Source organism: Notolepis coatsorum (assembly GCF_963971535.1).
Source record: "Notolepis coatsorum genome assembly, chromosome: 9".
NCBI lineage: Eukaryota > Metazoa > Chordata > Actinopteri > Aulopiformes > Paralepididae > Notolepis > Notolepis coatsorum.
The window spans coordinates 30,735,679-30,749,263 of record NC_140173.1 but is presented as its reverse complement, the minus strand read 5'-3'; the positions used below and the strand labels follow the sequence as shown (position 1 = coordinate 30,749,263).

Below are 13,585 nucleotides of genomic sequence, written 5' to 3'. Positions count from 1 at the left end.
GGTCTGCATCCCCTTAACAATTGTGTGTATTGAGCCGTACTGTATTGTACCCATTCTGCAATCTGTTAAATAAAGTTTTTATTCATTCACTAAAAACACACTGATCCTTCTTACTGTCTTTTACTATTATCTACTACGCTACTATCTATGTCTATACTACTATCTATGATATTACTACCTACTATGCTACTGTCTACCAGGGGTTCCCAAACTTTTCAGGCAGCGACCCCCAAATAACGGTGTCAGAGAGCGCGACCCCCACTATTATAGGAGGTAAAACAATTAAAATAATTTGTATTTATTTTTTTATTTATTTTAATAAATGGAAATTTATGGTTGAAACATGCACACGTTCAAACGCACACACACTAATAAGCATTGGAGGCTTTTAACCAGGGCCGGACTGGGGAAATCATTCAGGCCAGGAAATATAGTGCAAAATATAGCCCCAGTCAAGCCACTTTTTAAGCAGGGGGTCTGGGGGTCCCCCACCAGCAGCTGGCAGCACCGCTCCAACATCTCTTCAACCTCTCCCTAAGGCTGGAGAGGGTGCCCCAGCTCTGGAAGACCTCCTGCATCGTCCCGGTGCCCAAGAAGGGACGACCCAGCACCCTCAACGACTACAGGCCAGTCGCTCTGACGTCACACGTCATGAAGATGCATACCAGGCAAACATCAGGGTGGAGGATGCCATCATCTACATGCTCCACAGAGCGTACACGCACCTGGAGAAGCCGCGCAGCTCAGTGAGGATTATGTTCTTTGATTTCTCCAGCGCCTTCAACACCATCCAGCCGTCACTGCTAGCGGAGAAGCTCTCCACGATGCAGCTGGAGCACGGCTTGGTGGCCTGGATCAAGGACTACCTCACTGAGAGGCCGCAGTACGTCAGACTAAAGGACAGTCAGTCTGACGTCAGTGGCGGCCGGTGGGTACTTCGCCACTAGGGGCGCTATACCAAATATTTTGCAAACATGTACAGTACAGTACCACGCAACAGACTCATGGCAAGACGTGAGCGATTCGACTCACGCTCACGGCAATGAATCGGCTCTTATGAACGAGTCGCTCAGCTGTTACTACAACAACACACAACCAGTCAAATAAAGTATAGTCTAGACTCTAATTCACAACTTGAAACACAATATATAAATAGAAAAGTTAGAAACAAAACTCGCCCGTCTCCAAACACAGGCAGATCTCTCCCTCTCTCCTTCTCTCTCTCACACACAGCGCGACGTGGAATCGATTCGTTACACAATCAGACCTATTATATACCAAGAATAACTTCAGTATGAGTACAGGGCTGTACACATATTTTGCATATTGTTAAACGAGCCAAGGCTAGCTATTAAACTATCGATATGATTCGAAAATCTGGGACCCTGATGTAAACAAGACAAACGTCTTTCTCTGGTCTGCATCCCCTTAACAATTGTGTGTATTGAGCCGTACTGTATTGTACCCATTCTGCAATCTGTTAATAAAGTTCTCATTCATTCATTCATTCAAACATAGACGATATTGAACAAGCCATAATCCACGTATTTTCAATCCGAGAGAGCTGCAGTAGTTAAATCAATGAGCCATCGACATAGTCAGTGTGGTAAGTAACGTTATTATTGCATCCAAGATTGATACACGGCTGGCTAGGCAGTTGGTAGTCATAGTCTTGTGTTATAAAATAAACAAACAATCAGCAATGTCTCGCTTCATGAATGGCCAGCAGTAGCCTAACAGTAGTACTGCTCCTAAACAAAACTATTTACAAACGTTAACGTTAACCACAGAGAGAGAGAGAGAGAGAGAGAGAGAGAGAGAGAGAGAGAGAGAGAGAGAGAGAGAGAGAGAGAGACTCACTGTTTAGTTGAAACGTCCAGGGCAGGAGAGCTTGATAAACGTGTTTATTACATGGCGTTTTCACATTCGCCGAAATGCTTGCTTGTGATTGGTCAATAGCCCCCCGACTGCGGTCATTACCGCAGATTTTTCAATAATGACCGCAGAGCGCAGCTGTTCGCAATCAAGCCCACTGACACACTGTTTCAGTGCAATTAGACACTGCCGTGCCGGCGATGACAGGGGGCGGAGCGACGAGCGGACCCAGAACACAGCGGAGCCAGAACACAGAGGCTGCCCGCGATAATAATAATCACTTTATTTGGGCTGACAGAGCCACAGAACAACTGCGATTTGTCAAATGAATTAGGTATATTGTTAGTAAGTTAGCCATGTAATAAGCGGGATAATGTATAGCCTACTCGGTCATTGTCGCAAAATAATTGACCTTCACTACGTTTAAAACACCTCGGCGCGGCGCCTCGGTATTTTAAACTCTGTGTCGGTCAATTATTTTGCGACAATGACCTCGTAGCCATACATTATCCCTTACATAATCCGCCATATAGCTTGTTAGCCAAGTGTTAGCTCGTTAGCACAACACAAGTACATTCCTTTGTCCATTTCCGCTCGAACAGACTGCAAACTACCTGGCGTTCTATCGCCATGCTCTAAGACAAACTCTAACCTTAACCAACTTTGAAAGAGTGCCTAAGCTTAACAGTCTAAAGAACTTGCAGTCACGGCACGCTCTAAAACAAACAACCTAGGACCAACCTAGGAACCAACCTAGGAAGCTAGAAGCTAGAATTGGAACATTAGAAATTGGATTCGGCCAATCAGAGATCGTCTCTGTGAAATTCTGCTACGGAAAAAAATCCTGGCGTCGGCCAATCAGAGAGCGTCTCCGCGAAATGCGGCTACAGATATTCTTGACGCTACTGGCTAGACCGCTTCAAATCGCGCCCGGATTCCAACATAATAGTCATATTTCAAAGCACAACGCGTTATGCACTGATTGGCTGTGACGGATACAGCGATCAAACTGTGACGCGCACTCAGAGCGCTATCGCGTATAGCCCGGGCCGAGAAATACGAAAAAATTAAAAAAATTAAAGAAACGTGATGTCACTTCCTGCTCTGGAAAACGAGTGTTTTTTAATTGCGATAATAACGTTATATTGTGCATTGGAAATACAAACATACTTAAAATGAGTAAATATTATTCATTTTAAACATGTTTATATTATTTATAGGGCTATAAAACAAAAAACTAAAAACTTATTTTTCTTGTTCTCTCATATAACCAGGGTAGTTCCTGAGGGGGGGCGGCGCCCGAGCGCCCCTAGTGGCGAGCCGCCACTGTCTGACGTACTGGTGAGCACCACCGGCGCCCCCCAAGGAACTGTGCTGTCACCCTTCCTCTTCACCCTCTACACCTCAGACTTCTGCCGCAACTCAAGCGGGTGCCACCTGCAGAAGTTCTCAGACGACTCCTCCATCGTAAGCTACATCACCGACGATGTTGAGGAGGAGTACAGAGCCCTGGTGGAGAGCTTCGTGGGGTGGAACGACAGCAACCACCTCCAACTCAACACCAGTAAGACCAAGGAGCTGGTGGTGGACTTCCGGAGGGGCAAGAAGAGGCCCCCCCCGACTCCCATCACCATCCGAGGGGTGGATGTGGAGGTGGTGGACTCATATAAGTTCCTTGGGGTACACCTGAACAATAAACTGGACTGGTCGGATAACACAGATGCCCTTTACAGGAAGGGACAGAGCAGGCTGTTCTTCCTGAGGAGACTCAGGTCCTTCAATGTGTGCAACAGACTGCTGCAGTCATTTTACCAGTCTGTAGTGGCCAGCATCCTCTTCTATGCTCTGGCATGCTGGGGAGGCTACATCAACTCAAGGGACACCAACAAGCTCAACAAGCTGGTGAGGAAGGCTAGCTCCGTGGTGGGAGTCGAGCTACCTAGACTTGAGGTGATGGCAGAGAGGGGGATGATAAGCTAGCCAGAATGAAGAGCACGTTCAACGTTCAACCAAAGACTCCCCCCCCCCCCCCCGACACACCACAAACCGCCTGGTCCGGTCCTTTATACCGGCAGCCATCAGGCTCTACAACAAAGGGCTTGGACGGCCGGATCTGCTGCCAGAACTATCACTGTCAGAACTCGGGACTTAAGAACTAGAGACTCACATCACCGTACTGACTATCTTGTATTTTGCACTAGAGACTCATATCACTGGACTCTCATCACTGGACTCAGACCCGGCGCCATGGGCGGGCATTGGGGGGCCTGGCCCGCCCACTGAGTCAGCTGTGCCCACCCTGAGATTTTATTTTTTATTTTTTTCAATCAAAGTAGACTATCCAAATGCTTAGCCCTAGTGGGCACTGATGTCAACAACAACACTACTGAAGCTAGCACGGCACTCTGTGAGAATTCGTTTTCTACCCTCAAGAACATCTTTACAGAACATCGCCTTAGTATGCTTCATCGACGCAAGGCCAATTTAATTCAGTTGGCATTTGAGAAGGACTTAACAAAAAAGTTCAGGAATGAGTGGAGGGGCAGTGTTTTAAGAAGATTTCACTCTGTCCCCAAACGCCGCTTGCCGCTCTACTAATGATGGTGAGTAGCCTGTGGAGGAATTTTGTTTGCTTTTTTATGCACTTTATTTTTGTCAGTTCAGTTCAGTTTGTCAGTGAATTCAGAAGTGTTGAATAAATGGAGACTTTTCAAAGATATAGAATAGAATAGAATAGAATAGAATATTATCCTGAGGGAAATTTGACACTCCAAATCACTCAACATTAAACATTTAGACAGAACAAGTCACGAATAAGAATAACAAAACAAATGGCCTAAGAATAGAATAAAATGAAATAGAATAAAAATAGAATAAAAGATACAGTAAATAAATACAGTAAAAATATACTGAAGTCTACAGTAGGTGTAATATTGCACAGTGCTGTTTAAAAAGTAAGAGTCCAGGAAGATGGTAACTGTCACTCTTTGCTCAGTGATGCAGTGAGGCACAGTGATGCATTGTATAGTCTGATGGCTGTCGGAATGAAGGACTTCCTGTGCCGTTCAGTGCTGCATTTAGGTAGTGTGAGCCTATAACAATACATGCTCCTCCTGTCAGCCAAGTCTGTGTATAGTGGGTGGGAGGGGTTTTCCCCGATGGCCTGGAGCTTAGCAAGGCTCCTCCTCTCCGCCACCCTCGCTAGGGCGTCCAGCTACACCCTAACCACGCTATTGGCCTTCCTGACCATCTTATCCAGCCTGTCTGTGTCCCCTGCTCTCAGTCCGCTGCCCCAGCAGGTCTGTTATATATATCCGTTCAGTCTGTTTTTGTACAAGTGAATGTTCTTAAGATAGAGAAATTTGATTTTTCAATTGCCTCTCTGCTGTTTAGTTCAGCACCGTGGGCAACGCCAAGCAAGCCACAGCGCCGTTGTCCCAGCTGAAACGTATAAAAGGGAACCTGTGTTGAAAAACCATTGTGCCCCCCCGAGAACATTTTATGCCCCCCCACTAATTTGTTTCTGCAGCCTGGTCTGACGCGACAGCGATCTGTTGTGCATGTTTTTCCATTAGGTTTCTCTTATCGGGGGGGAAACCCTTGTGAGCACGGGGAGAACATGCAAACTCCACACAGAAAGGCCTGGGAGATACCCCACCTGGGTACCTGGCAACGCGGAAACCTGGTCCCCAAGCGGGAATCGAACCCTGGACCTTCTTGCTGTGAGGCGACAGTGTTAACCACTAGACCACCGTGCCACGTTCCCACTTTCAAAACCACTCTCAAGACTGCAATTCGAAACTGGCCCCTGTAAATGTCCAAACCAAACCCCCTCCAATGTACAGTTCCCAACCCCACCTACTCCAATGTAGTTTCTTCCCCCTCAAATGTACACAGTAAATTTCAAAGAGTAAATTTTACTCAAACTGAGAAAAATCGTACTCAGTTTGAGTAAAATTTACTCTGCGAATTTTACTGTGTATAATTAATTATACTCTTTTTTTTTTATCTTTTTGTACTCTTAAACAGTACTGTATATTTGTAGATCTGGTATGTCATAAATGTATAGATGTAGCAGTACTGACTATCTGTATGTCATGTATGTTATGATGAGTTGAAAATGGGGGACCCTGATGTAAACTAGACGAAAGTCTTTCTCTGGTCTGCATCCCCTTAACAATTGTGTGTATTGAGCTGTACTGTATTGTACCCATTCTGCAATGTTAATAAAATTTGGGTGTTCACATGCCTTCGAGCGACATTGTACTATTGTACTTATTTTATGCCTATTCTTAAGTCTGCATGTTTACATTGCACTACTTTTATACCCATTCTTATGTCTGCAATTTATGCATTGTTTTTTTATTCTGTCAATTGTGTGCTGATTTTATGCCTATGTTCATTTCATACTAATTGCTGTGGTACACTCTGGACTGCGGTCTGTGTGTGAAAAGTAGGCTACTATATAGTTATTAATATTTATTATTGTTATATTGTAGTTGAAATGTCTGTAAAGTCTCGACGACATTGAAAATGAGGGTGACCTAAATTGTCTTTTGGAGAATAAATAAAGCTTTGATTGATTGACTATGCCTATACTACTACTACGCACTCCAGCTCAGCACTGCTAGACAAACAACACCACTGACACAGAGGTGAAGCCCTCCTTGTCAGCTAAATTACTAAATGTAAATACATGAGGATACGTAGGGACTGGAGAGAGAGACAGAGCGAGAGAGATAGGGAGACAGAGAGAGGGAGAGACAGAGACACAATATGGACTAAAGTAACAAGTAATGTAACTAGTACGTTTGATACAAAGTAATCAGTAAAGTAATTGTGATTACTTTTTAAAGGAGTAATCAGTAATAAGAGAGAGACACAATATGGACTAAAGTAACGAGTAATAGTAAAGTAACTAGTAAGCTTGAGGGGGAGAGAGAGAGGGGGGGGAATTGTAGAGTAGTGGCTGATTGAGAGGCAGGATGTGAATCAGCCTCACACTCCTCTCTCCCCAGTAGCTCCCTGGTCTAAACTCTCTCTCCTGGGGTCTCATTTATTTATAACTAGATCCAAGCTAAACAAGTCATCTTGATGTCAAATTCAGAGGTTCTCAGGGATTTTCTGTGAAACGGTAAAAGCTCATTTCTATCATCGGATATCATATTCTTTGAAATGATCCTATAAAGCAGGGGTCAGCAACCTTTTTGACATGAAGTGCCAGTTTGAAATATAGTTGTAACTAGTGTGCCTTATCAACAATATTCCATGCATCGTAATATTTTGTTCTCATAATCAGGTATTTTTTATGATAATTTTGTACATCATTATTGTTATTATTAACAATATTATTATGATGGTTGTATCAACCCTAAATCTGAGTTGGGGCGGGGGAAACAGTTTTGCTTTACTGAGCTCCGTTATCTGGGGGCTATAGTTGGTCACTTTAACACTTTAACTGCCGGAAGACACTTTTAGGCGTCCTTCCCCGCCATGCTCAAGTTGCCGAAGACGCCGTAACTCGTCTTTGATATCAATATTTCAAAAATCTGTGATCGGAATCATATTTCCTTTCCGGGGCCCTGAGACACAAGTGTGATCTCCTCTCAATCCTCTAGCGGTTCAAGACCGCCATCTGGTGGCCGATCGGCATATCGAAAAAAACTGATGTTACCTTTAACCCGGTAGGACTCACTTCATATGGGGTCCGGGCACTCGCTAGTGTTAGAGAGACTCAGTCTTCACACAGTGAACATCGATCGCTGCAAATAACTCGAAAAAACAACATGATTTGGACGTATATATTATTATACAACCTGGAAATGGACCGGATATTTCTATATCCCATAATAGGAAAATGTCTGTTCCACGCTCATCGCCCAACGGCGCGAGGAAGATACGGTAAGATTCAGCGTTATTTTTCAATGTGTACAATACTAACTGCTATGATGAACATTTGACCCACATTAGATGAATGGTATAACGCTGCCCACGGAATTATAAACGCCCCCTCGGCCATCCGGTCAACATCAGATTACGTGTAGTAACTTCCAGAAGTCCGTCCAGTTGGATTTTTTTATATCGCGCCGATTGCTATCAAACTGTATTTGATCATCAATATAATGCATTTGGGGCTATAAATCACGTTCTGGAGAAAGCTGCAGAAAGAGATGAAAACATACTTTTTTTTTTTTTTTATTATTGCAAAACAGAAATTATTAAAAGTCAGTACTCAACACACAATGCATAATGAAACTAACAGTCAAGGTGGCTAAAATTACATGCAAGTACAGAAACAAGACAAAAAAAAAAGTCTATAATAATATTTTACCGTATACAGTGTATATCCAACGAAATTAACAATTATACAAATGCCTTATACAGGATATACCCCTAATACCTATTTTCTAAAACCCTACACACATATGCTCCAGCTCGAACCCCCCCCTCCCGGACCCCTCCTTGGATAGTACCTCCATTATCCCTCACTCCTAACCAGACACTACCATTATAAGCTAGCTTTTATTCTCTCACCACTTCTAACCACATTGACATTTTGGATTCGTTGAGACCCAGAATTCTTGCTGTAGATATTTCTTGATAAATCACATCGAGATATGTAAGAGACCAAACTTTCCGGCACATTTTTTCCGGTTGAAACCAGCGTGATGCGATCAGTTTTTTAGCTACTGTGATACCCGATAAAACCAATCTCTTTAGCTGTGGATTTACTGCAAACTCAAAAACATCATTCAAAAGCAATACAGAGGGGTGTACTGGTATATTCCAAGATACGAGTTTTGATGAAAACATACTTATACTTTAGATCATATTTTAGTATGAATATGTGAATGAAAAAGTTTAACGTTCATACACCCTGAACAATACATATAGGACATTGAATGGGCCCTAATAATGGCAATTTAGCAATATAATTTAAAAAGTTATAGCCCTGCAAAGAAGGGGAACTTCTACATAGACAAATAGAGCTGGCAACCTATGGTATATCATGAATTTAGCCTTAGACAATCAAAGTGTTAAGCTGCACACCGGAGCATCTTTTAATCCAGCTGTTTGCTGTTCTCTGATATTTTCTGACATTTCGTTGATGCGCATGCGTCGCTCGACACTTCAAGCTAACATGGGGATATCTTTTATCCTTGATTTGATTGTCTCTTTGTTTGGCAAGCCTTCAAACAAAACATCTGAGCTACAGAGAAAAGCCTCCTTGATATACTCGCCATCAGTGAATGGCTTTCCACATTTCGCAATGCGATAGCTTGCTTCAGTTGCGTGGTTTTTAGCAGTCGTGAACACTTTGAGGGTGCTGGCTTGCTTTCCATACCTGGCCACGGCACGTTTAATCGATTCTGCCTTATCTGCCTGATCTTTGAAACTTTTTTGATGCTTCGTCTCAAAGTGGCGTTTCACACCTGACGTTCTGCAAACGACATTTTCTAAACATAAAGTACACACAGCCAGGGCTGTGTGTAATTTCCTGCATTCTGGTGAATTTGAGTGCATGTGAATCACAAACTAATGAGCCAACAATTGCTTAGTACAATGTACTGTTATGAACCTCAAATAAAACTGTTGTGGCACTAGCAATGCTACTCTCTCCACCTTCAAAAAGAAAAAAGCAAGAGCACAACATATTTTTCTATTTACTATTATAATACAGTTAACCACTCTCTCCACCTATTCAAACAGAGCAAGAGCACAATACCATATTCACTTTACTGATGCACTACCAATCAACAGTAAAAATAGCCCTTTACACAAACATTAAATAACAGACCTTTCATTACAATACTATAATAACAGTAGCCACTGCCAGAATAGTGACACATGTATCGCGTGTGGTGAGCACACGCATGCATAACGAAGACAGAAGATTGCGTTGTCTCAATCATTTTAACTATAAAATGAGCTCAAAGTATGAGCTCACTGACTGAAATTTCCAACAAAAAGCATCAATTGTCAAATAATATTGATCACATTAGATGTTTTTGAGGAAATTAGAAAGGGAACAACAACTTAACCCTTGTGTCTGATCAGATTCTTATTTTTTTGATAACTTTGCAGTGATTATGTTTGTAGCCAATGTGGCAAAGGTGTGTAATCTTTGAATTATCTTGGAATTATTTTGACTCTCTTTCATAAATTGTTTATTCAACTTCAGCCCCAATCATAACCACCACATATTGTTTTTTGTAATGTCAGATTTAACAACTCCTTTCAGAAAAGTGGGAGTGTGCCATCTGCCATTCCATTCGCCGCCTCCGCTGTCAATCAGTTGTATCGCCTGGTCCCGCCTCCACCAATCACAAGCGGCAGCAGGGCTCCATTGTGTGTGATCCGCGTGAGGGAGAGAGAGTCAGATAGTTATCCAACTCTGTCGCAGACAGTGAAATCCTGGTTGTTCCCCACCCACCTAGGTTATCCAACTATCGCACCGCCACAACTACTGTAGAAACAATGGCCTGGCAAAAAAAATTATTAAAATTATAATAAAAAAAAATATATATATTTTTTTTATCTGTGCAGGCCAGGCCACCGGGAAAACTCCCGGTGCTCCCGATGGCCAGTCCGGGCCTGCACACAGCACAGTCCTTCTGACACACAAACCCGTAGTAGTCTGTCCACGAGGGCTGGAATGCCCGAATTTCCTTTGCTTTAACTTTCTTAGCGGGGGTTGCCATCATGAAAGACGGCACATACAGAATGCAACCGCAGCACTGTGTGATTACCTGGGAACTGCGTGCGGGCGCGGGAGGCCAGCTGACTGCTGACAGCTGAGCACCATGGGAACGGCTGTATAGCTGTCATAGGGGTGTGCAAAACAGTCGACTTACAAAAAAGAACCTGTGGGAGGATTTCAACTAGATAAATGCGACAACAGTGCAAAATATTTCACTATAATATTTCAAAGCAAACATTTTTTTTTAAATTATATATATATATATTTTTTTAATGCTGCCCCCTGTGCCAATGAAAATGCCCCTGCGTGCCTATGCAGGCACGCGTGCCTAGGGTTGCCTACCCCTGCTATAAAGGAATCTTGAATGAATAGGTTATGAATGAATGAATGCATGAATGGTTTATTTCAAACAACAATAGAAATAATAAAGATATAACAATGTAAACAAAAATAAGATAATTTGCTGTGAAAAGGAAAAATAAAGTAAGGTAAAATAATAAACAAAACAAGTCTCAAAATAGGAATAGGAAGAAGCGATTATAGGAAGCACTGCTGCCCCCTGCTGGGAAGCTCCTTCTGATGCACCAGGTAAAGATCCAGACTAGATCTCTTGTTCCTGGCAGCAGGCTGATAACATGACATAACAGCAGCACAAGTACAATGGTCATAGAAAAAACAAGCATCCTGGCAGTCTGATGGTGGTTTCAGTTTTACCGTGAAGGCACCAGCCATTAGATAAATAATTTAGCATGGTACTGCCGTGAGAACAATAATGTATCGCCATGTTCCATGTTGTATGCAAAGCTGGAATCTTTTGGTATTTCCACAAAAAGTATCACGGTATATCCATCATCTTTGCAATACCATCAGTATCATGGTTTGTCTTGGATTCTACCATATTATTATTTAAAGGTAGAATCTGTAATGCCACCAAACAACCACCTCTAAGCAGAGGGGCCTCGTTTACTGTTTTAGTTTTTGTCTGATGTGTGGGTTGGAGTTGAGTGGGGATAGAGGGGTTGCTATATATCTATATATGTATATTATTGCTGCATAGTAACGAGGGCTGACCTCGACTAGTAGAATAGTCGACTAATTGATCGAAAGGAGCCATAGTCGTGATCGAAAGGAGCCATAGTCGACTGCCAACCTCTTAGTTGAATGCAATTTTTTTTAAGATAATACTTTTATTATTTATTACATTTTTTATAAATCATTCTTTCCAAAAGCAAAGAAGCCTAGAAGCGTGGCTAATACTAATGGCGCACATACCAGCGAGGCTAACTGCCTAAGAAAACGGGCACAGAGGCAATGAAAGAGGATTTCACCCGTCTAATGAACACACTAGACTAGACAAATATCAAGATGTATCCATCAGTGGACCAATTGCATGCTTTCGCAGAGAACAAGAAGCCTTCCGTCGACTCCTTCAGACATTAAGCACCCACCCGCAGCCCAAATGGAATGACCCCCCCCCCCCCCCCCCCCAAAGGTATATACTTTTTTTTTTGCATTCAGGGGGGTAGTCGACTACCCGTCGACTATCGGCGAATTTCAGGCCAATCAAAGTTGACTATACAAATCCTTAGTCGGGGACAGGCCTAATAGTAACTTAATATAGTGTGACGACTTTCTCCAGACCTCTCTTGGCAGAGCCTGAGGTGTGGCCAGCAGTAGCACTAGCACCCCCCCCCCCCCCCCCCATAGACCCCACTCAACTCCAACCCACACACCAGACACAAGCGAGTAAACAAAGTCCAGTACCAAGCGGGGCTCCTCACATGGTTGTTTGATGGTATTACAGATTCTACCTTTAAATAATATCATAGTAGAATCCAATTTAAACCATGATACTGATTCACAAGGATTCACACAAACATTATTGAATGATGTTCAAGAACACACACACACACAAAAAATAGACAAAAGTCATCTTCACTTCAACAAAAAGTCACGGCAAATAATAAAAACAGGAGCTGCATATTTGATATCAAGTCTTCTTCATCTTGATATATTTATGAACGAGTCCATCTATCACACCCAGACTGACACGATGTGTGGCCTGGAGCTTCAGGGAGGAGAGAGGGGAAGACGGGCCGTCTCGTAGCCCAGTCTGAGGCTCTGTTTCCTGGGTAGGTGACGGTCCAGAGCCTCCGTGTGTCTGGAGGAGCCTCTTCAGCTGACAAGACAACTGAGGACTTAAGAGAAGAACCAGGACCCCACCTACACACAGTACTCTACACACACACACACACACACACACACACACACACACACACACACGGAATATGTATAATAACAACTACATAATAATAACACAACACTGCTTTATAAGAGGTTTCCTCTCCTCCCCTCTCCTCCTCTTCTTCTTCCCTCTCCTCCTCTTCTTCCCTCTCCTCTCCTTCCCTCCCCTCCTTCCCTCCCCTCCTTCCCTCCCTCCCCTCTCCTTCTCTCCTCCTCTCCTCTCCTCTCCTCCTTTTCTCTCCTCTCCTCTCCTCTCCTCCCCTCCCCTCCGCTCTCCTCTCCTCTCCTCTCCTCTCCTCTCCTCTCCTCTCCTCTCCTCCCCTCCCCTCCCCTCCCCTCCCCTCTCCTCTCCTCTCCTCTCCTCTCCTCTCCTCCCCTCCGCTCTCCTCTCCTCTCCTCTCCTCTCCTCTCCTCTCCTCCCCTCCCCTCTCCTCTCCTCCCCTCTCCTCTCCTCCCCTCTCCTAAGAGACTACGTTTTCTTTTACATTTGAAAGAAAATCCACATGTCCAAACACACACTAACCTCTCCATCTCAGTAATAATGAGCGGCAGGTTGGTGGCCATGTCCGTCTTACTGCCAAACTTCCTGCCAAAGGGCAGGTCACACACCACCGCGTCCACGCTCCCGCTGGACAGAGGCAGCCCTGGACACACACCAGAGGACAGGGGACGTTAGTGAAGACATGGTAACTGGACCATTATTAGCCTAATATCGTAGATGGACTGCATACATATAGCACTTTTATCCAAAGTAGAATAGATTAG

At 43.6% G+C, this 13,585-nt stretch overlaps 1 protein-coding gene across 1 annotated transcript in view; it reads right to left on the bottom strand.

Annotated features, from left to right (window-relative positions):
- Positions 1 to 12,426: 12,426 nt before the first annotated feature.
- thumpd2 (THUMP domain containing 2) overlaps positions 12,427 to 13,585 on the bottom strand; it is a 33,815-nt gene continuing 32,656 nt past the window's right edge. The window contains exons 10-11 of the mRNA XM_084322177.1: positions 13,344 to 13,464; positions 12,427 to 12,813 (exon numbers count right to left, since the gene is read on the bottom strand). Coding sequence (XP_084178303.1) covers positions 12,567 to 12,813; positions 13,344 to 13,464 — 368 coding nt within the window. The 3' untranslated portion in view covers positions 12,427 to 12,566. The remainder of the gene's footprint in view (positions 12,814 to 13,343; positions 13,465 to 13,585) is intronic.